Below are 24,493 nucleotides of genomic sequence, written 5' to 3'. Positions count from 1 at the left end.
ACCTAACAGTAACAATAGTCCGGTACGCCCTCCTAATTTTAACTGGGTCCGCACAGCAAGCCAGGACACAGAAATAGGGCTATAAACGAGGGTCCACGTCGTCCCCCACATTCTCCAGACACTCTGAGGAACAGAAGAGCACCTGTCTGTGTCTGTCACACTCATGCTGCACCAGCCATTCGTAATGAGACCCACAGAGAAAAAAACAGGAGAATGGACTGAGAAAATAAAGAGTAACAGATGTTTTATCATGTGGAGAAAACAAATTATAAGCTCACTTTCTTTGTTTTTTCCTTTCTTTGTTCTGGTATTTCTTTCTTGCTTTCATTTCTTCATTCCATCTGTTTTTTTTCCTTCCTTGTTTATATATTTTCTTGTTTTCTCATTGCTTACATATTCCTCTTTCCATCCTTTCTATTTTTTACATTCCTTGCTTCTGTTCTTTCTTTTTTCCTTCTTTTGTATTACATTTGTCCCATTGTTCTTTTCTTTCTTTTCCTACACGTTTTTGTCTTTCCCTCTTTCTTTCTCTTTCTTTCATACTTTCCATTCTTTACATATTTCTTCCTTCCTTCTTTTCTTTCCTTCCCTTCTTCTTTTATCCTTTTTATTACCTTGTCTGATTGATCTTTTTTTTAGCATATTTCTTTGCTTTCTTACACATTTCTTTCTTTATTTCCTTCTGTCTTTCATGCTTATTTACATCATTCTTTCTTTCTGTATTTATTTCTTTTCTTCCTTCTATATTTCCGTCCTTCCTTCATTCCATAATTATTTCTCTTGCTTTCCTTGCTTCCATCCCTTTCTTTTTTTTCTTTCTTTCCATCTATTTTTTCCTTCCTTCCCTTCGGTCATCCTTCCATATTTCTGTTGCTTTCTTTCCATCCCTTTCATTCTTTCTTTTTTCTTTGTCTGTGTTTCTTTCCTTTATTCATTCCATCCTTCTGTCCGTCCTTTCATATTTATTTTGCTTTCTTTCCATCCTTCTTTTAATTTTTTAAACCCTTCTTTCAATTCCTTTCTTCTTCTTCCTTTCCTTCCATCTTTCTTTTTTATTTATTCTCTTACCTTTGTCTATATTTCTTCCATCCTTTTGTCCATTTTCTTTCTTTCTTTCTTTCTTTCTTTCTTTCTTTCTTTCTTTCTTCTTTCTTTCCTTCCTTCCATATTTCTCATGCTTTCTTTCTATCCTTCTTTCCATTCCTTTCTTTCCATCTTTTTTTTCTAATTTTCTTTCTTTCTTTCCATCCCTTTATTTCTCTATCAATATTTCTTTCCTTCCTTCCATTGCTCCATATTTCTCATGCTTTCTATCCTCCTTTCCATCCTTTAAATCCTTCTTTCCATTCCTTTTTCCATCCTTCTATTTATCCTTTCTTTCTTTCTTTCTTTCTTTCTTTCTTTCATATTTCTCTTGCTTTCTTTCCATCCCTTTTTCCCTTTTTTCTTTTTTTCATTCATATTTGTCTTGCTTTCTTTCCATCCTTCATTCCATCATTCTATTCATTCTTTAAATCCATCTTTCCATCCTTTAATTATCCTTTCTTTCTTGTCTATATTTCTTTCCTTCCTTCTTTCCACCCCTCCATATTTCTCATGCTTTCTTTCTATCCTTCTTTCCATTCTTTAAATCCTTCTTTCTTCCTCATGTTTCTCTTGCTTTCTTTTTCTTTTTTTGCCATATTTCTTTCTATCCCTTCTTTTCTTTCTCTTTCTTTCTTTACACTCCTTTCTTTTTTCTTTCTTTTGTCTGTATTTCTTTCTTTCCTTCCCTCCAGTCACCCTTTCATATTTCTCAAGCTTTCTTTCCATCCTTTCTTTTTAAATAATTCTTTACATCCATCGATTCATCCTTTCTTTCATTCTTTTTTTCCTTTTCATATTTCTTTCCTTCTGTTCTTCCTTCTGTCCATCCTTCCATTTTTCTCTTGCTTTCTTTTCATCCTTCTTTCTATTCTTTAAATCCTTCTTTCTATTCTCCCATTCATCCTTTCTTTTTCTCTTTCTTTCTTTCTTTCTTTTCTTTCTTTCTTTCCTTGCATCATGTCCTTGAAAGTTTCATTTTCTTTAGTTTAACTTGCAAAAAGCTTATTTAACTTGTAAATACAGTGAGCAAGTTCACACAGCAAAACACTGCCTGAGAATCTATTAGAAATGTGAGATTCTGAGGTTTCAAACTGCGACATCAGTCAAGATTAAAGGGAAGCCCATTCCAGTCCAGGATAACACAACAAGAATCTTGTTTCATCCTTGAATTAGTTATGCTCTGGGCAAATCGCGGGACAAGCTTGGGGTGCAATTCCAGCACAGAGGACATTTAATTACATTAAGAAGCAATTTAGACAACCTCACACTAAAAACCAGATACACCCTGTTAAAGTATTACAGGGTTCCACAATGAGCCATTTCTAATTAGTGAACATCTCTTAACGGATTACAGCAAAGATGTTGGACATAATATCTTAATCCAGAAGTTTATATAAGCCTACAGCTTTCAGAAATTCCATTCAAAAAGATCTTTTACACCTCAAACGTCAAATGCAATGTCTGATAAATTCACCAAAAACAAAAAACATCAGTGCGCCGATTACAATCCAATCAAATTTTATTGCCAGCACAGTCTGATATATAAAGGAAAACGAGAACTCACCTGCACCTCCATGCCTCTTCTTGATGGACATCTGAAAACAAATCATAAAATTTGTTAAAAAACAAACATCAAGGTTGAGTAACTATTTTCATAAAAGTTTAACGGTAACCACATAAAACTGTCTCATGAAGCATCAAAACAAAGGATCTGTAGTATTGCTCCTCTCCCGCAGAGGATAAAATCAACACCTGACCATAGAATTTCCTCCCACGGATCTGCTGAACGCTACGCTGACCTGGGTCACTATGATTTACAGTGCTCAAGCCCAGCCAAAAGAGAAAGTGCTACTTGTTTAGGGAGGGGGTCACGTCCAACATTCCAGCGGTAATCCATGAATTTTCACCTTTCTGCTACTACACTCAGGTATCATGTGCATTCATTTTACACAAGTGCAACTTTTCCTTCTAAAACTAAGCAAGTCACTGTTTGATTCAACAAAATGTATAACGGTCAAAGACGAAAAAGGGTTGAAGAATAAAAACAATTAGCGTATTACTGATTTAAATTGTTGTTTTTCCAAAATGTTTTCAGTTTAATTTAATTGCATTTATGTTTTTGTTTTTTTTTTCTGAGCAAAAAATAAATATCATGCATTTTTCCATAATTTACAGAAGACACCCACTAAAATGTCATTCAGTGTAACAATCTTGTCAGGCATATTTACAACAAAAATCAGTTTATGACATATTAAAAGACAAATTACTTTCACCCCAAATACTAATTAGCTTGCCACTATCCTAGGTTTTGCCAATTTGTCAGTAAGAATTTTTTACTCTTTTAAAACACAAAATTTAATTTGCTTCCTTATTCTTTTATATATTTTAATATGTACAAGTCAAAGTAAGCATGTTGTTTGAATTTTTACATATATATTTTATGACACTGAATGCCAATGCAACATTATTTCAACCAAATTTTAACATTTTATTCTCCAAAAACTTATTTGAAATCTTAAAAGTAGACACTTTACTTACATTTAATGTGCATTCTATGAACATAAAATCACTTTTGTAAATTTCTTTTGATGTGGAAATCTTGACGTCTTTGACCCATAAGCGATGTAACACTTTATTTATCATTTGAGCATGACAACTTTTTATATATATTTACATATAAAATTACACTGCTGTTCAAAAGTTTCTGATCAGTAAGACTGCATTTATTTGAATAAAAATACAGAAAAAACAGTAATATTGTGAAATATTATTGCAATTTAAAATAGTGGTTTTCTATTTGAATATACTTTAAAATGGAATTTATTCCTGTGATTCAAAGCTGAATTTTCAGCATCATTGCTCTAGTCTTCAGTCACATTATCCTTTAGAAATCATTTTAATTATATGAGTGTCCACAATGTTCACAAAATACAGTCAAGCCCGAAATTATTCATACCCCTGGCAAATTCTGACTTGAAGTTACTTTTATTCAACCAGCAAGTTTTTTTTTTTTTTTTAGAAATGACACAGACATCTCCCAGAAGATAATGAGACGATGTACAAGAGGCATCATTGTGGAAAAAAATATTACTCATCTTTTATTTACATTTGAACAAAAAGTGTCATGTCCAAAATTATACCCTTCTCAATAATCAATAGAAAAGCCTTTTTTGACTATTACAGCAATCAAACGCTTCCTATAATTGCTGACCAGCTTTTTGCATGTCTCCACTGGTATTTTTGCCCATTCATCTTTAGCGATGAGCTCCATCTCTTTCAGGTTGGAGGGTCTCTTTGCCATCACCCTGATCTTTAGCTCCCTCCACAGATTCTCAATTGGATTTAAGTCAGGACTCTGGCTGAACCACTGCAAAATGTTATTGTTTTTGTCTGCCAACCATTTCTTCACCACTTTTGTTGTGTGTTTTGGGTCGTGGTCGTGCTGAAATGTCCACTGGTGCCCAATGCCAAGTTTCTCTGCAGACTGCCTGATGTTGTTGTTGAGAATTTTGATGTATTGCTCCTTTTTCATGGTGCCGTTTACTGTGATTAGGTTCCCTGGTTTACCGGCTAAAAAAACACCCCTAAAACATTAGGTTCCCACCACCATGTTTGACAGTGGGGATGGTGTTCTTAGGGTTGAAGGCTTCTCCTTTTTTACATCAAATGAAGGCTACATCATTGTGGCCAAACAATTCATTTTTTGTTTCATCTGACCATAAAACAGAAGACCAGAAGTCTTCTTCTTTGTCCAGATGAGGAAAGGCCAAGCAGGCTTTTGTGTGCCTTATCTGGGGAAGTGGTGTCCTCCTTGGTCTGCGTCCGTGGAACCCAGCGGTGTGCAGTGTCCATTGGACTGTCTGCCTTGAGATGTTGGCACCAGCAGAGCCCAGATTCATCAGATTTATTTCACCTGTTGAGTTGATTAAAACAGCTGTCCCAATGAATCAGGGTAATTAGGATGCTTTAGAACAGCTTGGACTATTTGGAATGGTATAGAACTTTGGATTTTCCCATAGACTGTGACAGTTTGCAAAGGGTATGAATAATTTTGGACATGCCACTTTTTGTTCAAATGTAAATAAAAGCTGAGTAATATTTTTTTCCACAATGATGCCTCTTGTACATCATCTTATCTTTTGGGAGAAGCATGTGTCAATTTCGGTCAAAAAAAAATAGCTGGTTGAATAAAAGTAACTTAAAGTCAGAATTTGCCAGGGGTATGAATCATTTCGGGCTTGACTGTATATGAAGTTGAAACTTAAGCTAGCACAAAAAAGAGACTCAGTGACTCAATCCAGCACTGTCAAACTCTTAAGACTGATCCAAAATTGTTCACAAACTTTTTTCCCGCCTTGTCTAAGTGAGCATGGCCAGATGCATGGGTAATTTCAGTAGCAGAGGCAGCAGCTGTCTACTAAACAAAACAATGATGTAAAAAATGATGTTTTGTTGGGTCTCAAAGGGTTAGGAGCATTTTACATTGAAGGGAAGCAGATGTGTTGTGTAAAATCACAGCAACCAACAAAATACAAGTAATTTTAGTGTAATTCAAAACATTAGGAGTGTTTGAAGAGCCTGTTGATCATGGTTGAGTATTCCCTCAGCTGTAAATGTACACTGAGGCCCTCTGCCTCCATTTAATGAGATCTGGGTCTGAAAAACACAGCGGAAAGAGGGGAAATGATGGATGATGTCATGGTTGCTTATAGGCTGTGAGATTTTGCAACGAGGGGTTGAATTTTCACCGCACATCTCAAAGAGTTATGGCGTTCAAACGCAAGTACAACTGAGGGTGTCACCCTCATAAAACAGTTTAAACAGTGCGTGAAAAACTGTAAAGCAAGACCGTTTCTAGGTATGTATATTACATGTTATTTTTGACAGGACTAGCGGGCCGCTTACTGGAATGTCGCCATTCAAAACAAGTTTGCAAAGGATTACTATGAATTCACGAGTAAAATCCTGCTGCGTTTCAAAGTGGTAATCGTCGCTGACACGAATGACAGTTACATGACATGTAATTAAGCGTCAGTGAATGATGACTAGCTTTAGGAAGAGCCTTCTTACAAAAACAGAACTGGACGAAGAAGTACAATGCTGAAATAGCCACACATCCGTCAATCAACCAGACAGCATAGTAAATGACAAATTCAAGGCCAAGATCTTCAAGAAAACAGAGTGTTAGTATCATCAAATACAAGAAAATATATTAAGATGCAATTAAAAAGAACAATGAACACAGGGCGATGTTGTTTTGACACATGCGGTCTATATACTAATGAGCGCCTTCCTGGGATACATGTCATTTTCTTGGAATTGCAGGATTCCTGTGTGAATGATGAGGGCCGACAGGATTACAAGTACAATCATTTCTCAGTCAGAAATAATGGATAGATAGACAGATGTAAAATAATAATGCCTGAGGGGAAATTCAGGAAAACTAACAGCGCAAGTTACACTGCATTGGCTCGCAATGAGATACAAGATCCTTACGCAGCAAAAGGAAAACAGATGCCGTAATTTCCAGACGCAAGGGTACCGATACATAAAGTTCGCTGTTCAAACAAACATCATTTGGGCTGAATCTGAATTATGAGCTGTTGGAGATTTTGGATCACGCTATATAACACAGCCCCTGAAGTTCAGGACGTATTTTTGTATGTCTGGGATTCCCCTACAATTCATTTTTAGCGGTTTTATTTGGCATGCATGACTAACGTCTATCATAATATTCTCCGCACTGGAGATTCTCGAATACATGTTTGATTTTTGCACACATGTTTTGTGTGAGACCGATGCTGACTGGCCTAAACGGACTCATTTAAAGCCAACATGCAATGGCGGAAGACATTTTACAACCAAATGTGAAGTTATTTCAGAGAGCAACGGCATTTTATAAAGATTATTTACCCATAAATGAAAATTCTGTCATTAATTACTTACCCTCATGTTGTTTTAAAACTGTTAGACCTTCATTCATCATGATGAAATCCAAGAGCTTTTTGATCCTGCATCTAACAACGCAACTAATACGTTCAAAGCTACGATACGCATTTGTGCGCAAATAAACAAAAATAACTACTTTATTCACATCGTGGTACTGTTGTAAATGCACATCGAAGACTGACACAAAAGAAAAGAAACTGTTGAATGAAGTCGTTTTTTTTTTTTGCACACAAAAAGGATTCTTTTGGTTTCATAACATCACTGATGAACATACATTGATGTCAAATAGACTATTTTATTAATGTCTTTACTACCTTTCTGGGCCTTGAACCTGTCAGTTCCATGCATTGTTGTCTATGCAGGGTCAGAAAACTCTCAGATTTCATCAAAAATATCTTAATTTGTGTTCCGAAGATGAACGAAGGTCTTATGGGCTTGGAACGACATGAGGGTAAGTAATTAATGACAGAATTTTTGTGTGAAAATCTCTTTAAATGGGTAAAACAATAGATCAGTAATGCCAACCAAATAAAAAAGGCATTTCAAAGGCAGAGATAATATATATATATATATATATATATATATATATATATATATATATATATATATATATATATAAACTACATTCAAAACAGGCCTACTTCCATATATACACTGCCCTCCAAAAGTTTGTAAACACCCCTGGCAAAGTGTAGTTTTGGACGATATCAGCATAATGTGAATCATCTTTGGGCAATCCTTCAGGAGGCTTGGAGTAATATATCAAGACAATGTTTGAATAAACGGACATCTTGGTGGCCCAGATTATGCAGAGCTGTAATAGATGCTAATGGTGGATAATTTAAGCTGTTATGTAATAAAATATGTTTTCGTAGTTTGTGTTGTCCCTGATCAGTGCAAAATTATCATAAATTAAAAAGGATTCATGCCAATATTGTCCAAAACCCCACTTTTCTAGGATGTTGCCAAACTTTTGGAGGGCAGTGTAGTAGGTGAACAAAAGTATGTGAAGCAAGCAAGTAATATGTCCGAATTCATAGTACTTTTAAAACAGTAGGCGAAAAGTACCCGAAAAGTACCTGCTATACTGCATTAGATTTCAGATGTGGAGAAAGACAAACACTTTCTTTTTTCTTTTGAATAACTTGCACAGATGAATCATCCACAATAACACCAAGTAAATAGAATCACATTGTCACACAAAGCAAAATGCTTACAATGTGCTCACAATATCCTTATTTACAAGGCAGAAACTAAATGACGTGGAAAAAACTAGAAGAATTTAGGAGTGTAAAATTATGGAGAATATAAGACAAAGCGAAAGATAAAAAATAGAGGGATAAGAGAGAAAGTATGCGCTGTAAAGTACAAAAAAAGCCCTTCGGCATCCACTTCAAAGTGACCCCAGAGGGCTCGGGCGGGCCAGATGTGGTCCCGAGAGCAAAGCCTCATCCATCTTGCATTCCATGAAACCCCCTGCAGCAGCAACTTTTCTATATTTAGCGTTCTTCTTCAGCCTTGCTCAATCCACTGGAAAAATTTCCATCTAGTTCCACCACATTCAGCTTTTTTCCCAATCAGGTCTGTTGTTTTACACATTTGTTGGTGTTCTGACGGAAGGCCTGTTTGGGCTATCAGGCCACGGACCATCCATCTTGCAAGCTGAGGTGGGCGGTATTTTTTTGAAGTTGACATCTAGAGAACGGCAAAGAATTCCAGCAAGCATGATGTATGGTTTTGGTTGTGTCATGACAGAAACAGTCTTAGTGATATGCACGTTCAATGTGGAATCTGTGCATGCAGTATATGTGTAAATACACTTTTTTGCACAAGAATGTGCCTGTTTTCCGAAAAGGAAACAAAAATGCAGGGTTGAGTAATTGAGGAAATGAAAGATGACTTAAAAGGGAAGGATAAAGTAGGATCAACCCTATTCCTGAATTAGTCCTGCTTTTAAAAGAAACACAGGGAAGTTGAATAAGCACCTTATGTTGGTGCTTCTGAAAGTGCTGTATATGTTAAAAACCCACTTTGAGAGCTGTTCTGCTTCTAGGCTCGCTGCCAGAATGCCTCTCAAGGCTAGTGGTGGTGAAAGGTCCATGCATCACTGTGTACAGTGCGTACGTGGGTAAACGTGTGTGCATTTCATGCACAGGTTACACACGTAACAGGAAAACAGGAAGTGCAAAAGATAGGCATCGTGCCTAAGAGGTCAAGGTTTTTCCTGGTTAGCCCTTGGTAGATCATCAGTGGCCAAAAGCATGTTTATCCATTGATGACCATTCAATCAGGGGCAAGGGAGGCAAAAATACAAAATATAACATTAGAAAGTGTATTAAACACTTGTTTTCTAAAGAAACATTGTCCAACAGCGACACCAGCAGGTAAAGTTACAGCGGTAGTCCATGTCTCTCGCTTTCCCTGAGCCCACTGAGTTTTAACAGACCTCCTAAAGCGTGCATGGGTAATTGAAAATGAATGGGAGAAAGTCACGTGAGAGGAGGAAATGCCTCCATCGTGATATGATTGGATATGACTTGTGTTTGTGCGTGTTACACATTTGTGAATCAGTCTGAATGAACAATAAAATACTGTTAATGGGAAGACTAAGTAAGTAAGTAAACAACTCACACACTTAGTTATAACCACATCAAAATAAGAGTTAAAAAGGCATGAAAAAATGATCTGTCAGAGTTTTTAGTGAGTAATCAGTTTGGTAAAATTTAAAGTACATCTCTGTGTCTGTGACCAATATTTACAGAGATTTGATTGATGATCCGAAAAAAAAAATTTTTAAGTTAACTATTAAAAAGAATAGCTGAACATAAGTTCACAAATAAAATATATTGCTTAAATTGTTCTGCCTTGAGTTATTATTTTGGAATAAATGTAAAGTGCTTAAAAACACTAACTTGATGAGATTTTTGCTTGGCTTTAATAAACAGAATATTGATTACTGTTAATGTAAAAGTACATTTTTTAGTATCTTTGAGATAGTTTTTATTAATATTTTGAATTACTTTTAGTTTTTATATTTTTAATTTTAATTTTAGTTAAAGTTTGGGTATTTTCATTACTTTTTACCTATTTCTATATACTTTTTAAATAATTTTTAATTCAGTTAATTATGTTAATATAAGTTAAAGAAAATGAAATTATATATATATATATATATATATAAAAAAAAAGTTTAAATTTTCAGTACTTTATTTCAGTTCACATCTAATTTATTGCTTGTTTTTTGTTACATAGTTTTAATTTTAGTAAACGATAATAAAATTTATTTTTGGTATATTTATAGCATAGTATATTTACACTGATGGGTAGATGAGTGTCAAATTACATTTTATAACTAAACAAATGGAGCTGTAACCTCTAAATGACAGCAGGCAGATAAACTTCCAGGGGAATCGCAGGTCACTGCGTGATGTTTACACAAAGCATTCTCTTTTCTGCCTCCTGTGTCACAGGAAATGTGAACTTGCACGCTGACAACATACATACTGCTGTATTTACAAACCCTGTTGAGCAAATGTTTTGGCAATCTTTGAGAAGGATGTTATGATTGTTTTTGATGAGCGTATGTAAGGTCACATGCCTAAAGAATGTTGATGCTGTCATTATAATGTATGCAACATAAAAAATTATAAACGGCTCACACAATGTTCTAGGAACTAGTATAAAATAAATTTTAAAATTCAGTGTTACTTCACCTCATTAGGATGAGGAAATGATAACAGGATTTCCATTTTAGGTGAAATAATCCTATCCCTATCCCCAAGTCAGACATTAAAAGTTCTCACAGTAAAAGCTTAAACAGATTCACAAGGAATTAGAAGTATCCCACAAAAACAAGACAGGGAAAAAAGAGCAAAAGCGTACAGCATTGACCTCTCAACCCAGCCGTATTTTGACACTTTGCAGGGGCGCTCCTCACCCAACGTCCCAAACTGAGGCTTAACCTCTGCTGGAGCAGAACAAATCCTGGCCTCCTGAGTTGCACTTGGCCCCGTAATCTATCTTCATCCTATTGAGCCGCTTAGCTCCCCTCTCCTGCCCCGACCGAGGACCCTGCAGGGAGTTTGGAGAGCCAGCGTGGACCCTCCACACAGATGGATGAAGAAGACTTAGCTTCCCATCGCTCATCAGCACCTCCAGGCTTTTCCAACAATGGGTTGAGGGTGAGGAATAGGGTAGAGGGAGTGGGAAAGTGTTTTGCCAAAGCATTTGTGAGTTCTCACAGTGAATCATCCGCTTATCAATTCTAAGTGAGCCACCAACATGTAATTAAGCAAATTAAAGGGATAGTTCATCTAAAAATGAAAGCAACCCACTGAGCTTCATTGTATGGGCAAAAACATTTTTCAGAATACTCTTTTGTGTTTCACAGAAGCAAGAAAGTTATACATATTTAAGTGAACTATCCCTTTAAAATGATGCAGACAGAGTCTGTACAGTATGGAAGCTACATTAAAACAGGGGCTTACAACATCTTAAGCTGGTTCCAAGTTAACAAGCATTTTGAGCCGTATGTTTTCTTTAAAGATTTTATGACGGCGTCAACTGTACGTGCGGTGTAGTAGTGACGTGATTGACTGAAACAACCTCTTTCACAGTGGTTGATGTTATAGCACTAATAAATAGATGGGCTACACTCGCCCGGATCCCTGTGAGTCATATATATAACATACTGCTTCCTCGTAACACTGTGTCAACATAAACATTCGCTCAGTGTTGATTCATGAGCAGTTTCAAAGTAGCTGATATGTGTAGCTTTTGAATCACATAAAATTTAGACTGAGGATGCAGACCGAATTGAGATTAAATTAGAAATAAAATAAAAAAATCACAGTGTACGCTCATGCCAGAACAGAAACAATCAAAAAAAAAAAATGTGCAAAAAAATTATATATATATATATATATATATATATATATATATATATATATATATATATATATATATATATATATATATATATATGCACACACACACACACATACAAACATATAAAATGTAAACAAATGTATAAAATAAAATAAACTGAAATATAAAATAAATAAATAAATAAAACCTAAATAAATGTTAACTGAAATAAAATACATAAAAACCCTGTAAACATTTAAGATTTATGTTAAATACAATTGTGAAGTATTGTAAAATATAAAATTTCATTTGAATTGTCAGGAAGACTTTCCATATACATTACAACACACACACACACACACACACACACACACACACACATAGAAATAGTATACACATATATATATATATATATATATATATATATATATATATATATATATATATATTAGTGGTGGGCCTTTATCGGCGTTAACGTGCTGCGTTAACGTGAGACTCATATCGCGCGATAAAAAAAATATCGCCGTTAATCTATTCTCAAAGTTGGGTTGGGAGCTGGGTCTAAACTACGCAAGATATGATGACTTTCACCTTGATATTTTAGCGTGGATGACGTATATCTAGTTGAATTGCAATGTAGGGGGCGAGAACAAGTCTTCAACTTCTGTGAAATGACCACATCAAATGAGACGCGCAGACATGGATGCAGTTAGCCGCTTCAGGGCAGGTGCGTGCGTTGCTAGACCCTTTTTACTTGGGCACGTGCCCCAGTGAAAATCTGCTGTGCCCCAGTAAAATCTCAAGTTTGAGTTATAATTTACTTTGATAATCCCGAAATAAAGACATTAAACTATATGCAACAACTGAATTGACGCTTCTAAAAGCAACGCAGTTTATTGGAAGATGCACGCATCATCACATAATCCATACCCGCGCGCCTGTGTATTTTACTGGAACGCGCACGTCGTACAGCCTTTTGCGCAGAAGTACTTGGTTACACAAGTTTGTATAGTTAATTGTGTTGTAAATGCAATTGTCAAGCAGTTTGTAATGCATTTTGGAAACAGGAGATGAGCGCCTGGTCTAATGTGCCACCTGGCTTGAGAAACCCGTTCTCGAAGACTTAATTTTAGTCATTATTTGGGTAGCACACATATTCTGAATGCCTTCAGCATAATTCAAATTAGCCATTTTAATCTAGATTAATCTAGATTAATTTCAAGATTTAATCTAGATTAATCTAGATTAAAAAAATTAATCTATGCCCACCACTAATATATATATATATATGTGTGCACACACACACACACACACACACACACACACACATACACACACACTTTTAGAAAATAACTAATAAAATGGCGTTTGATTAGAATTGGCAAAGAATTGACATAAATAAATAAAAACATCTATAACATACCTATACATACAAACATTTGCAACATGTGTGTATGTACATATATGCACAGTAGTCAACATTTGAAGTGGATCAAAACCTTTTATCAAAGTTGTCCTAAAACAAAAGCAATACCCATTTTTTAACCTAGGACAGCTTTGGCGTGGTAACACAACAGGTTCATTAGTTAACAATAGTTAACCACATTAGTTTACATGTTAAAATTAATGTTAATTTCAGAATTTACTAATGCATTATTACAACCACAAGTTGTGTTTGTTAACAGTAGTTAATGCACTGTGGACTATCATGAACAAACAATAAACGACTCTACTATTATTAATAACTAACATTAACAAATATGAATAAATAGCGTAATAAATGTATTGTTAATTTTTCATTCAGTTATGTAATACATTAACTAATGTTAACAAATGACACATTGTTGTAAAGTTTTACCAAACTTCTGTTCCTCACAATTCAACCTCTAAATCATGAATTAAACGAAAGCCAATTCTTCTTTTCCCACAGTTTGTCTCTTTTTAATTGAGATCAGATGAGACCTTCAAGACCAGGCAGCGGATACGTGTGACCGCAGGAACACCTCCTTCAAGACAACAAGAGGTGAACGAGGATAACAGGCTTGGGTGAGAATCACAAATTGTGGTAATGCTAGAAGACAGTTGGTCAAATGCCAATGGAGATTTCGTAGTTTGGATTTGTCATCTACATGAGGGTGGCCTACATTCATTCCAGCGGACCGAAGGCCTCCACATGCCTCTGGAGCTTTTGACCTGCTAATCTTCTCCAAGAACCTCAAGACTTCATTTAGTCAAAGTGCACAAAGCCAAATCATTCTATTACCTCTTCCAATCCAATTACCCTCTTCAACTCTCCTTCTCCTGCGCTCTCACACACTCTAACAAACACCATCACCTCCCAGAGCCCTGCTAGAGGCCTTTAGCGGGGTTCCCAAACACGGACCGCAGAACGTACCAGCGCCGCTTCAGCTATGCGGAGATTAAACAAACACATCTGGCTCAGTTCTCCAGCCGGACGGAAAAGGACCGGATTCCCACAGATATTGTGCTCATTTAAACTCACTGTTGCTCATCGGATATTGTTTTGGAACAATGCAAGAAAGTGCGTTCCTTTGAAATGAAAAATATCCATGATGAGCTAAAAGGAAGAGCTGGCGATTGTTTGTTTTCTCTGTCTTTGCAGGCCACGGTGGCTTGAGACAAAAGTCCACAAAGTCCACCATAAATTGCGGTCGATCTGAAGCCGGACTAAGACAGCTGTAAATCAGCTGCGGCGATCGTCCGTGAAGAGTTTTATTTTCCATCCTTTGCATGTCGGATTCGTTTCCAGAATGATAGAACATTCCTTTCAGTATCTTTCACACGAGCCCCGAACTCGTAAATCGCTCAGTTGTCGGGTCTCTCTGTGCTTCCTCTGAACAGCAGGACACCCATATTCTCTCCAAAAATGCCTTGTCCGGTTACAAACAAACTCCAAATGTTTAAAAGCTACGTACAACTAGAAACTTAACCCTGACTAAACAGAATAGCTGCATACTTTAACATTTATGATTTTTGTAGTAAACCTGAGGTCTCGACCAATCAAAACGAAAGAACGCAAGAACTTTAATTATGCTTAATTTTAAATTATGCATATACACAGCGGTCAAAAGTGTGATTGATTTCTGAAGGATCATGTGACACTGAAGCTGCTAAAAATTCAGCTTGCTATCAGAGAAATGAATTACATTTTAATTAGACGAGTAAAGTTTGATGTCAAACTTTAAATTTGGATTGAAAAAGTCAGGTCAAAAAGTTTATAAAAGTTTTAAAAGCCTGAACTAGTTTTAAAATTTTAATGTTTTGAAGACAAAGTTTATCATAAAACCAGACAGATGATAGATTAGCATAGTATGTTGCTAACATGTTTTAACATGATTAGAAGAATAAGCTAATTTAGAAAAATTAGCTGGTTTAAGCAGAAAGTAACTGGTTAACCAGCTTGAACAGCTATGAATAGCCTGACCAGCTAAAAAAGTGGACAAAATGTTTAAAAGCAGCCTGGGAGAATAGTCAAAGCAGTCAACCAGCGTTTTAGATGTTTTATCAGTAAGTTTAAATACACCAGAAGTTTTCACCCCCCCCTCCCCCCTCAATGAAAGTCTATGGGATTTTGGGTGGTTTTAGAAAACTGTCAAATGGATTAGTTAGAAAAGATATAGCAACTAACTTCAAAACAGTATGAAGGTCTGACTCAAGTTTAGTGATTGTAGCTTTAAAGCTTTAGTAGGTTTAAGATCAACTTTAAAACCAGACTGGGAGATCAGCCAAAGCAACCAACCAGCGTTTTAGATGTTTTATCAGTAGGAAGCTGTTAAGCTTTACTATAACAATAGACAGTTTAAATACACCATATGTTTTTACCCCCCTCAATGACAGTCTACTTTTGAGTAGACTTTTTGATTTTGAGTGGTTTTAAGATTCTAGTTTAAGAAAACCATAAGCTGGATCAGTTAGAAAAGATATAGCAACTAACTTCAAAACAGTCTGAAGGTCTGACCCAAGTTTGGTGGTTGAAGCTTTAAAGCTCTAGAAGCTGACTACATTTTGGCTCAGAAAAGGAAGAAGAAGCTTAAATGGTAGATCAGTATGTCTTTTTCAAGCTAACTTAAATATAATAAAATGGAAAACAGTTGTTTTAAATATTTCACAATATTACTGAAATTTTGATCAGATAAATGCAGCTTTGATGTGTGACTTATTTAAAAAAAAACATTAACATTAACAAACTTTTTGAATAATTCTGTACATTTTGGAAAAGAATGGTGCATGTACATTCAAACAACTATCAAAAATCATATAATAAAACCTATTTTAGATGTTTTAAAAACACTGGCTCAGCTAAGCTACACTGGACTGAAATCCAAACAAGATGTAATGGCCTTAAATGGCCCACTGAAAGACTTCCTTTAGTGTCGCTCTGAATTCATTAATTCAATTCCCCAGACTGAGGGGGAATCCTGTTTGGATTAGCGAAGGAAAATCTATTTAACTTAGTCCCGCTAATGCAGAAAAGCCATTAGAAATGCAGTCCCAGGACATCGACATCAACCTCAACCCCAGAAACTTCTTGGAATGATTGTGTGCCCTGGTCACTGACACACACCGTGTTCATTAGGAAACACTTCACAAAGCAACGCTAAGCTACTAATCACATGGTCTACATACTGATCAACTAACTCTTCTTAGCCATAACTAAACCACATAAATTAGTTATAGAAAAAATAATCACATAGATCATATTTTTTTTTAATTGACAGCTACTAACCACAAACTAAACAATGCACACAAACAAAAATCATACTGAGTAAGTTCAAATGCTCACCTCTGTCTTTTTACCATGTGATCTCCCCAGAGAGGAAATGGCTCCTGCAAGTCTCTCTTGGCCGTGCCGTTCCCTTGTGTCGGTTCTTCTGGCCATGTTGTTCCAGTTGAGGGACTGATTCACCCCCGCAGCTCCACTCTGAAACGACAGCACAACAGCTTTTAGCGTGGGACGGGACACACTTTTTCTGGAACGGATGACTTCTGGGGATGACTATGAGAAGAAACTTAACAGAACAGAAGATTTTAAAGAGCACAAAAACTTCTGAAAATAAAACGACTTGAGGGAAAAATGATGACCTTGTCTAGAGTAACACGCAACGGTAAATCTCGCCTCTTGTTAAGAACCAGGAACGGGTGTCGTGAGGGCTCTGAAACCATCATGTCATTCCACTAACTATCACGAATGGACATAGTGATACAAACAGAACAACAGACCACAAGCACAAGACATCGTTGTCTTGAGGAACCAAAAGGCACTTTTGTCTCTCATTGTGAACCCTTGCTACAGGGTGGTTATGTCGCGAGTTTGCATGAGGTTTTTTTGAAACAGCATTGAAAGTTCCCCATGGCAGGCTCCCAAGACAATGGAGCTCTGTGTAAGTGTCACCAGTCTGGTGGAGTCTCTGCCAGCACGCAGCACATTCTGTCTAACCCGTGTCACAGACAGACGCCATGCACTGGCACATCAAGCTACTTCAGACAACATACTATTCTGACTTAATTTTAAAGTTACCTAGACAAGTATGCATGTCCACTAAACTCTGTATACATATATTATATAACTATGTATATTTACAGTCAAGCCCGAAATTATTCATACCCCTGGAAAATTCAGATTTAAAGTTACTTTTATTCAACAAGCAAATGACACCGACATCTTCCGGAAGATAAGATGATGAGCCAAGAGGTATCATTGTGGAAAAAAATATTACTCATCTTTTATTTACAATTGATCAAAAAGTGACAAGTCCAAAATTATTCATACCCTTCTCAATAATCAATAGAAAAGCCTTTTTTGGCTATAACAGCAATCAAACGCTTCCTTTAATTGCTGACCAGCTATTTGCATGTCTCCAATGGTATTTTTGCCCATTCATCTTTAGCGATGAGCTCCAACTCTTTCAGGTTGGAGGGTCTCCTTGCCATCACCCTGATCTTTAGCTCCCTCCACAGATTCTCAATTGGATTTAAGTCAGGACTCTGGCTGGGCCACTGCAAAATGTTAATGTTTTTGTCTGCTAACCATTTCTTCACCACTTTTTCTGTGTGTTTTGGGTCGTTGTCATGCTGAAATGTCCACTGGTGCCCAAGACCAAGTTTCTCTGCAGACTGCCTGATGTTGTTGTTGAGAATTTTGATGTATTGCTCCTTTTTCGTGGTGCTGTTTACTGTGATTAGGATCCCTGGTCCACTGGCTGAAAAACACACCCAAAACATTAGGTTCCCACCACCATGTTTGACAGTGGGGATGATGTTCTTAGGGTTGAAGACTTCTCCTTTTTGTACGCCAAATGAAGGCTACATTATTGTGGCCAAAAAATTTTATTTTATGTTTCATCTGACCATGAAACAGAAGACCAGAAGAGCATTTGCAAAGGCCAAGTGAGCTTTTGTGTGCCTTATCTGGAGAAGTGGTGTCCTCCTTGGTCTGTGTCCGTGGAACCCAGTGGTGTGCAGTGTCCGTTGGACTGTCTGCCTTGTGATGTCGCCACCAGCAGAGACCAGGTTCATCAGGATGGCCTTGGTGGGGATCCTTGGATTCTTTTTTACCTCTCTCACTATCCTCCTGGCCAGCACAGGTGTCACTTTTGGCCTCCGACCACATCCTTTGAGATTTTTCACAGTGCGGAACGTTTTGTATTTTTTAATAATACTTTGCACTGTAGCCTGGAACTTCAAAACATTTAGATATGGTCTTATAGCCCTTTCCTGACTTGTAAGCAGCCACAATGCGCAGCCGCAGGTCCTCAGAGAGCTCCTTTGTCTCAGCCATAACTGTCCACAAACCAGCTGCAGAGAGTTTCTGTTTTTCACCTGTTGAGTTGATTAAAACAGCTGTTCCCAATGAATCAGGGTAATTAAGATGCTTTAGAACAGCTTGGACTATTTGGAATGGTACAGAACTTTGGATTTTCCCATAGTATGAATAATTTTGGACATGTCACTTTATATTCAAATGTAAATAAAAGCTGAGAAATATTTTTTCCACAATGATGCCTCTTGTACATCGTCTTATTATCTTTTGGGAGAATAGATACAACATACTTTCCATTAAATATATAATAATCAATTAACTATGTACATTATATTTAATGAGAAACAAAGCGAGAATGACCTGCAGGGATGCTCTGTCATTAGTGGTGTGTCTCCGGGCGGTGTTGGGTGTGTCAGAGGGGGAAGAGCCAGCGCTGAGAGCTTCCTCTATGTCCAGATTGAGCTGATCTAATCTCTTCATTAGCTGGCTCATAGATTCAGACCAGGGAGACAGGATCTGAGGAGACTCCTGCATGCAGACAGAAGAGACATACTGTAGGACATCACAGACAAACAAACACTCAACTGATTAGACAAGAGTTATTACATTAGACTCGGCCATTCAGTCAAGGAAGGGTCTGTGTTTTCTTTTGAAGTTCAAAGCCAAAAATAACCAAGTTGATGAGCCAGCAATGATTTCAGAGCAGTGTCTTCTTATTTCTCAAAGCTTTCAAAGTCACACTAAACTACCCTCTGCATTAAAAAACACAGAATCACGGCAACACGTTCACAGAAGAAAATGTTACTGCTTGGATTTAATGGAATTTTCTGTTGTTTCATTTCAGTATCAACTTGATTCTTCTAAAATTCCTTTGGAGAAATACAATGGAAACAAATAAGAGAACTGCTGGCATACAGTGGGAGTACAGATCTATAAATTCTTAGGACAGAACAGCCCAGATCACTCTGACTGAAGAACCTGATGAGAAATGCTTAAGCTTATATTGAGATCTCAATTTGACATGTCAGTTCAATGTACAGTTTGAGATGTGAATGTAACCATTTTTTAAACCTTTGAAAGGAATGTGTTTGTAGCTATAGCTAGACCAACAGAACAGAAGACAGAATGACAGAATCATCAAAAGAATGATAGAAAGAATGATAGCCCAAATGATAGATAGCACGATAGAATGTTACATAGAATTATAGAATGATAGAAAGAACGATAGATAGACAGACAGACAGACAGACAGACAGACAGAACGATAGAACGATAGAACGATAGATAGAACGACAGACAGACAGACAGACAGACAGACAGACAGACAGACAGACAGACAGATAGATAGATAGATAGATAGATAGATAGATAGATAGATAGATAGATAGATAGATAGATAGATAGATAGATAGATAGATAGATAGATAGATAGATAGATAGATAGATAGATGAGTGATAAAATGCCAGAATGATGCATAGAAAGGACAATAGAAAAAAATACAGAATGATAGAACAATTAGCCAGAATGACAGATGGAGAGCTAGATAGAATAATTCATTGATCAATCAACAGACAGAAAAAAAGTTAAGATAGATTTAGCTGTTGTTCTGTGACATTATCCTCTCCTGAGCAGTAAATAGCATTGAGAGTCAAATGTCCCAGTGCCACACACATTTGAACCTACACCAGCGAGCAACCCAGCTGCCATTGTGGTCCAAACATAGTCGTGTAGTATTCCTCTCCTTTCTCCTCACTGCTACTTTCACTGCTCCCCAGACACGCCTGCCAAACAGTATAAATAGACTGTCCCGTCCAGCTCAGACAGGGCCGAGGGTTCCTGGGCTATAAATTACCTTCACCTACCTCACTCACCAAGCCATAAATCAACAGGGTTGCCCCTTTACCAACAGGAAGTGGAGGGGCCAGAGAGCAGGAAGAGGGCAAAGATGAACTGTGAGGAACATTTAACAGTAACGTCCAGACGCGGGAGACACAGCAGGCGGAAACGCTCAAGTCTTCATGGGATCTGGAGCCCCAAGGCAAAGATTACAACTCCCTCTCATCCACACACAATGATGCTATTGACGGCTGTCATGCCAGAATGGGACACATTTGTCTCAGGCAACAGCATTACATGGTTCGGTTGAAAAGGGGGGCGACATACAAGGCACATAAAATCTTAAAGAATGTGGGCATGGTAAGACCCTTAACCAATTAGGCTCAAGATGCTGACATTCCTTTAGAGAGCGAACAAAGAGCTACAACAGTCTTGCCCTTACTAAGACAGTTTTTAATGATACACTACCATTCAAAAGTATGTTTTTCAAAACATGTTTACCAAGGCTGCATTTACTTGACCAAAAATACAGTAAAACAGTTATATTATTACAATTTAAACTTAATGTAGTTTAACATTTAATTTATTTCTGAATGTGTTGCAAAGCTGAACTTTCAGCAGCCATTACTGCAGTCTCTAGTGTCACATGAGTCTTCAAGAAATCATTCTAACATGCTGATTTGGTTCTTAAGAAACATTGCTTATTTTTATCAATGATGAAAATAGATGTAATATAAATAAACAGTAAGGGATAGGGCGCTAAGTTTAGGCTGGATCCTAGGTAGTGTTCTGAATCTGGCATGACCTTACGATGTCCAGTCTGCCTGACCTTTAAGTTTCACAAGTCAAAGCTAGCGAGAAGCTTTCTTGTTGTCACTTTTAAGACAGCAGCGCCGCTCTGTCGTGCCCTTCTGTGACGGACCATTAACCCTCTTGACGCTGACAAAAGACGATGCATTTGTTTACAATGCTCAGATCTGACCCCCATGCTGAGTCTTGTCTGAAAACAATTAGTGCCTTCAAAGAAATAAAGGAGAATGTTGTTCAACAAATGACTTCAGAGCTGTGGATTTCTGAGTTTCTGGTATCATTTTTAAGGCTGATTCAATATGAGTACTCAGTTTTAAAAAATCCTCAACTGCAATATGCCCTTGTCTAGTAATTGGCAAAATACCGAAAGTACATTTCCGGAACGTTGGACCGTTTTCCAAGGCTGCACGATGCATTAAACCCATGTAATAAATAAATACAAATAAAGGATAATGCTATTGTAAATTCACAAATGCTACGATTCCGTTAAATAAATATATCCATTGCTGGGAATGCAACGCGCCATTTCTTTAGATTTGTAATGTAAATAATTTATACACCTATGCAAACACAGGAGAATACATTAGTATCTTTCTTAATATGCTAACTGTTCTTTGAGATTTTAAAATAAAAGCTCAAATCGTCACTCTGAAGTCCATGTATTCAAGAAATGACAGTGGCTGTTGCATTTCTGTCGTTGTTTAGTCAATATTCAACAATGATTAGATCGCAAAGTAAAGTGTAAAAACAATCGTTAGGCCATTGACGCCCTCTGCAGTCATTTGAGATAATGTACATTAGCTCTATTGTTTATAATACAAGATGTAGTTAAACAGTTTTGTTCAGTAAAACCATACGATAATTTGCTTTGATACATCACTTGAACTAATTATTATTGCCTCGTTGATATTATATATGTATTTTAAGTCATTTTAAAGGTTATTGTTCACTTAGGTCTGTTTTAATCACTATAAAAAAACAAAAACAATTTTAATTATCCAATTACTCAGTCAATCGTCAGAATAATCGGGCAATTACTAAAATAATCGTTAGTGACAGCCCTAATCACAGGGTCAGTAAGATCTTTTTCTTAAGAAATAAGCACTTTTATTCAGCAAGGATGCATAAAACTGACCAAAAGTCACAGTAAAGACATTGATAAGACTTCTATTTTATTTTTATCTTTAAAAATATAGTACTGTTTCCACAAAAAATATTAAGCAGCCCAAATGTTAAGCAAATTTAAAGACTATTGTTCGCTTAGGTCTGTTTTAATTACCACAAACAAATGAATTATAATCGTCCAATTACGTGATTAATCGTCAGAATAATCGACCGATTACTCAATTACTAAAATAATTGTTAGTGACAACTTCAAAAAAAAAAACTTTAATAAAATATATCACCATTTCCACAAAAAGAAATATTAAGCAGCACAACTGATTTTAAGTAATTTTAAAAGGCTATTGTTCGCTTAGGTCTGTTTTAATTACCGCAAAAAAATAATTAAAATTATCTGATTACGCGATTAATCGTCAGAATAATCAACAGATTACTAAATTACTAAAATAATTGTTAGTGACAGCCCTAGTCACAGGGTCAGTAAGTTCTTTTTCGTAAGAAACTTTTATTCAGCAAAGATGCATTAAATTGATCAAAAGGGACAGTAAAGACATTAATAGGACTTATATAAAAAAAAGAAGAAGAAGAAGAAGAAGATCGTAAAAAAATATATTACTGTTTTAACAAAAAATATTAAGCAACCCAACTCTTTTTAAGTAATTTTAAAGGCAATTGTTCGCTTAGGTCAGTTTTAATTACCACAAAAAACAAAAAAAAAATTATATATATATATATATATATATAATTGTCCGATTACTCGATTAATCATCAGAATAATTGACCAATTACTCAATTACTAAAATAATTGTTAGCGACAGCCCTAATCACTAGATGTTTTTCTTAAGAAATTAACACTTTTATTCAGCAGGGATGCCTTAAATTGTTTAAAAGTGACAGTAACTGTTTCCACAAAAAAAAAAAAAAAAAAAAAGCAGCCCAACTGTTTTCTACAATTAATAATAAGAAATGTTTCTTGAGCTCCAAATCAGCATATTAGAATGATTTCTGAAGGATCATGTGACACGGAAGACTGGCCCTTATAGGAATAAATGATATTTTAAAATTAGTTAAACAGGAAACAGTTGTTTTAAATTGCAATAATATTTAACAGTTTTGATTTAGCCTTGTTGAGATATGTGTATTTTCACACAAAAAACAAAAAAACAAACAAAATAAAAAACAGTGTCCAGTGGCAGGCCTTGGAATCTGTTCCTTGCAAAAAATGTGTGGTATTCAATAACCCAGCATCGGTTACAACACCCCTTTCCGCCCTGTCAGTCGTGAGAAAATACACTTGTCATGGCAACTAGGCCGGTATGAGTCAGTCCCACCAGATCAGCTCATCATTGTTATCTTCCACGGTGGACAGAATGGCCGAGGACCATAACTGCACCGCCGCAAATTGGCCACATTGTAAATCTCAGCACTGGCCCATTGACATGGAAATGAGGAGTCAAGTGCCTGGCTTTGGCACTGCTCTGGGCTTCCTGCCATGGCCATGCCACCCACTGAGCGTGCCAGATACCTCCACCGAGAGAGTGTAGCAATATGTCATCCTTAAAGGCCACCAGCCATAATCCGTTTGCTGAACTGCTTCAAATCCAGGTCAGATAAGACTCTAAGGAGGAAGAAAATCCTCCTACTTTTTTGTTACAGGAGCCGGTCACTGTCAAACCGAATGTCTTTTCTCACAAGAATAACACAGACAGCTAGAGATGCACAGTTTTCCACAATTCCAAGACATGTGCTCACATAAAATCCACATAAACGTAGAAATAACTCTACCAGTGCTATTGGCCAATATAGGAGTAAATGTTTGTATAGAGCGCCACCAAATGGTGAAGAACCAAAATGCAAATGCATTTTTTGAAAATCCCAATAATTGTGGACTATATTGCATATCTACTACTTGAAGTGTGCTACCAAATCTCATTTATAGTTTTTGAGATTTTTTTTAAACAGATTTTTTAAATTTTTTTTTTGTTCATATCCACTGACAGCTCATTCTGGGAAGGTGCATACGAGGCAAGGTCAGCACTCAC

At 36.5% G+C, this 24,493-nt stretch overlaps 1 protein-coding gene across 2 annotated transcripts in view; it reads right to left on the bottom strand.

Moving 5' to 3' along the window:
- The window catches only part of stard13b (StAR related lipid transfer domain containing 13b), a 114,204-nt gene that overhangs the window by 80,376 nt on the left and 9,335 nt on the right, over positions 1-24,493 (bottom strand). The window contains exons 3-5 of one of the 2 annotated variants that reach the window (XM_073817282.1): positions 19,043-19,210; positions 16,706-16,843; positions 2,651-2,681 (exon numbers count right to left, since the gene is read on the bottom strand). In XM_073817282.1, the coding sequence (XP_073673383.1) occupies positions 2,651-2,681; positions 16,706-16,843; positions 19,043-19,210 (337 nt within the window). Of the gene's footprint in view, positions 1-2,650; positions 2,682-16,705; positions 16,844-17,004; positions 17,131-19,042; positions 19,211-24,493 lie in introns of those variants that run through there. The other variant, XM_073817283.1, reaches the window with a different exon arrangement.

Source organism: Garra rufa, chromosome 14 (assembly GCF_049309525.1).
Source record: "Garra rufa chromosome 14, GarRuf1.0, whole genome shotgun sequence".
Lineage (NCBI taxonomy): Eukaryota > Metazoa > Chordata > Actinopteri > Cypriniformes > Cyprinidae > Garra > Garra rufa.
This window is presented reverse-complemented; position numbering and strand designations above follow the sequence as displayed.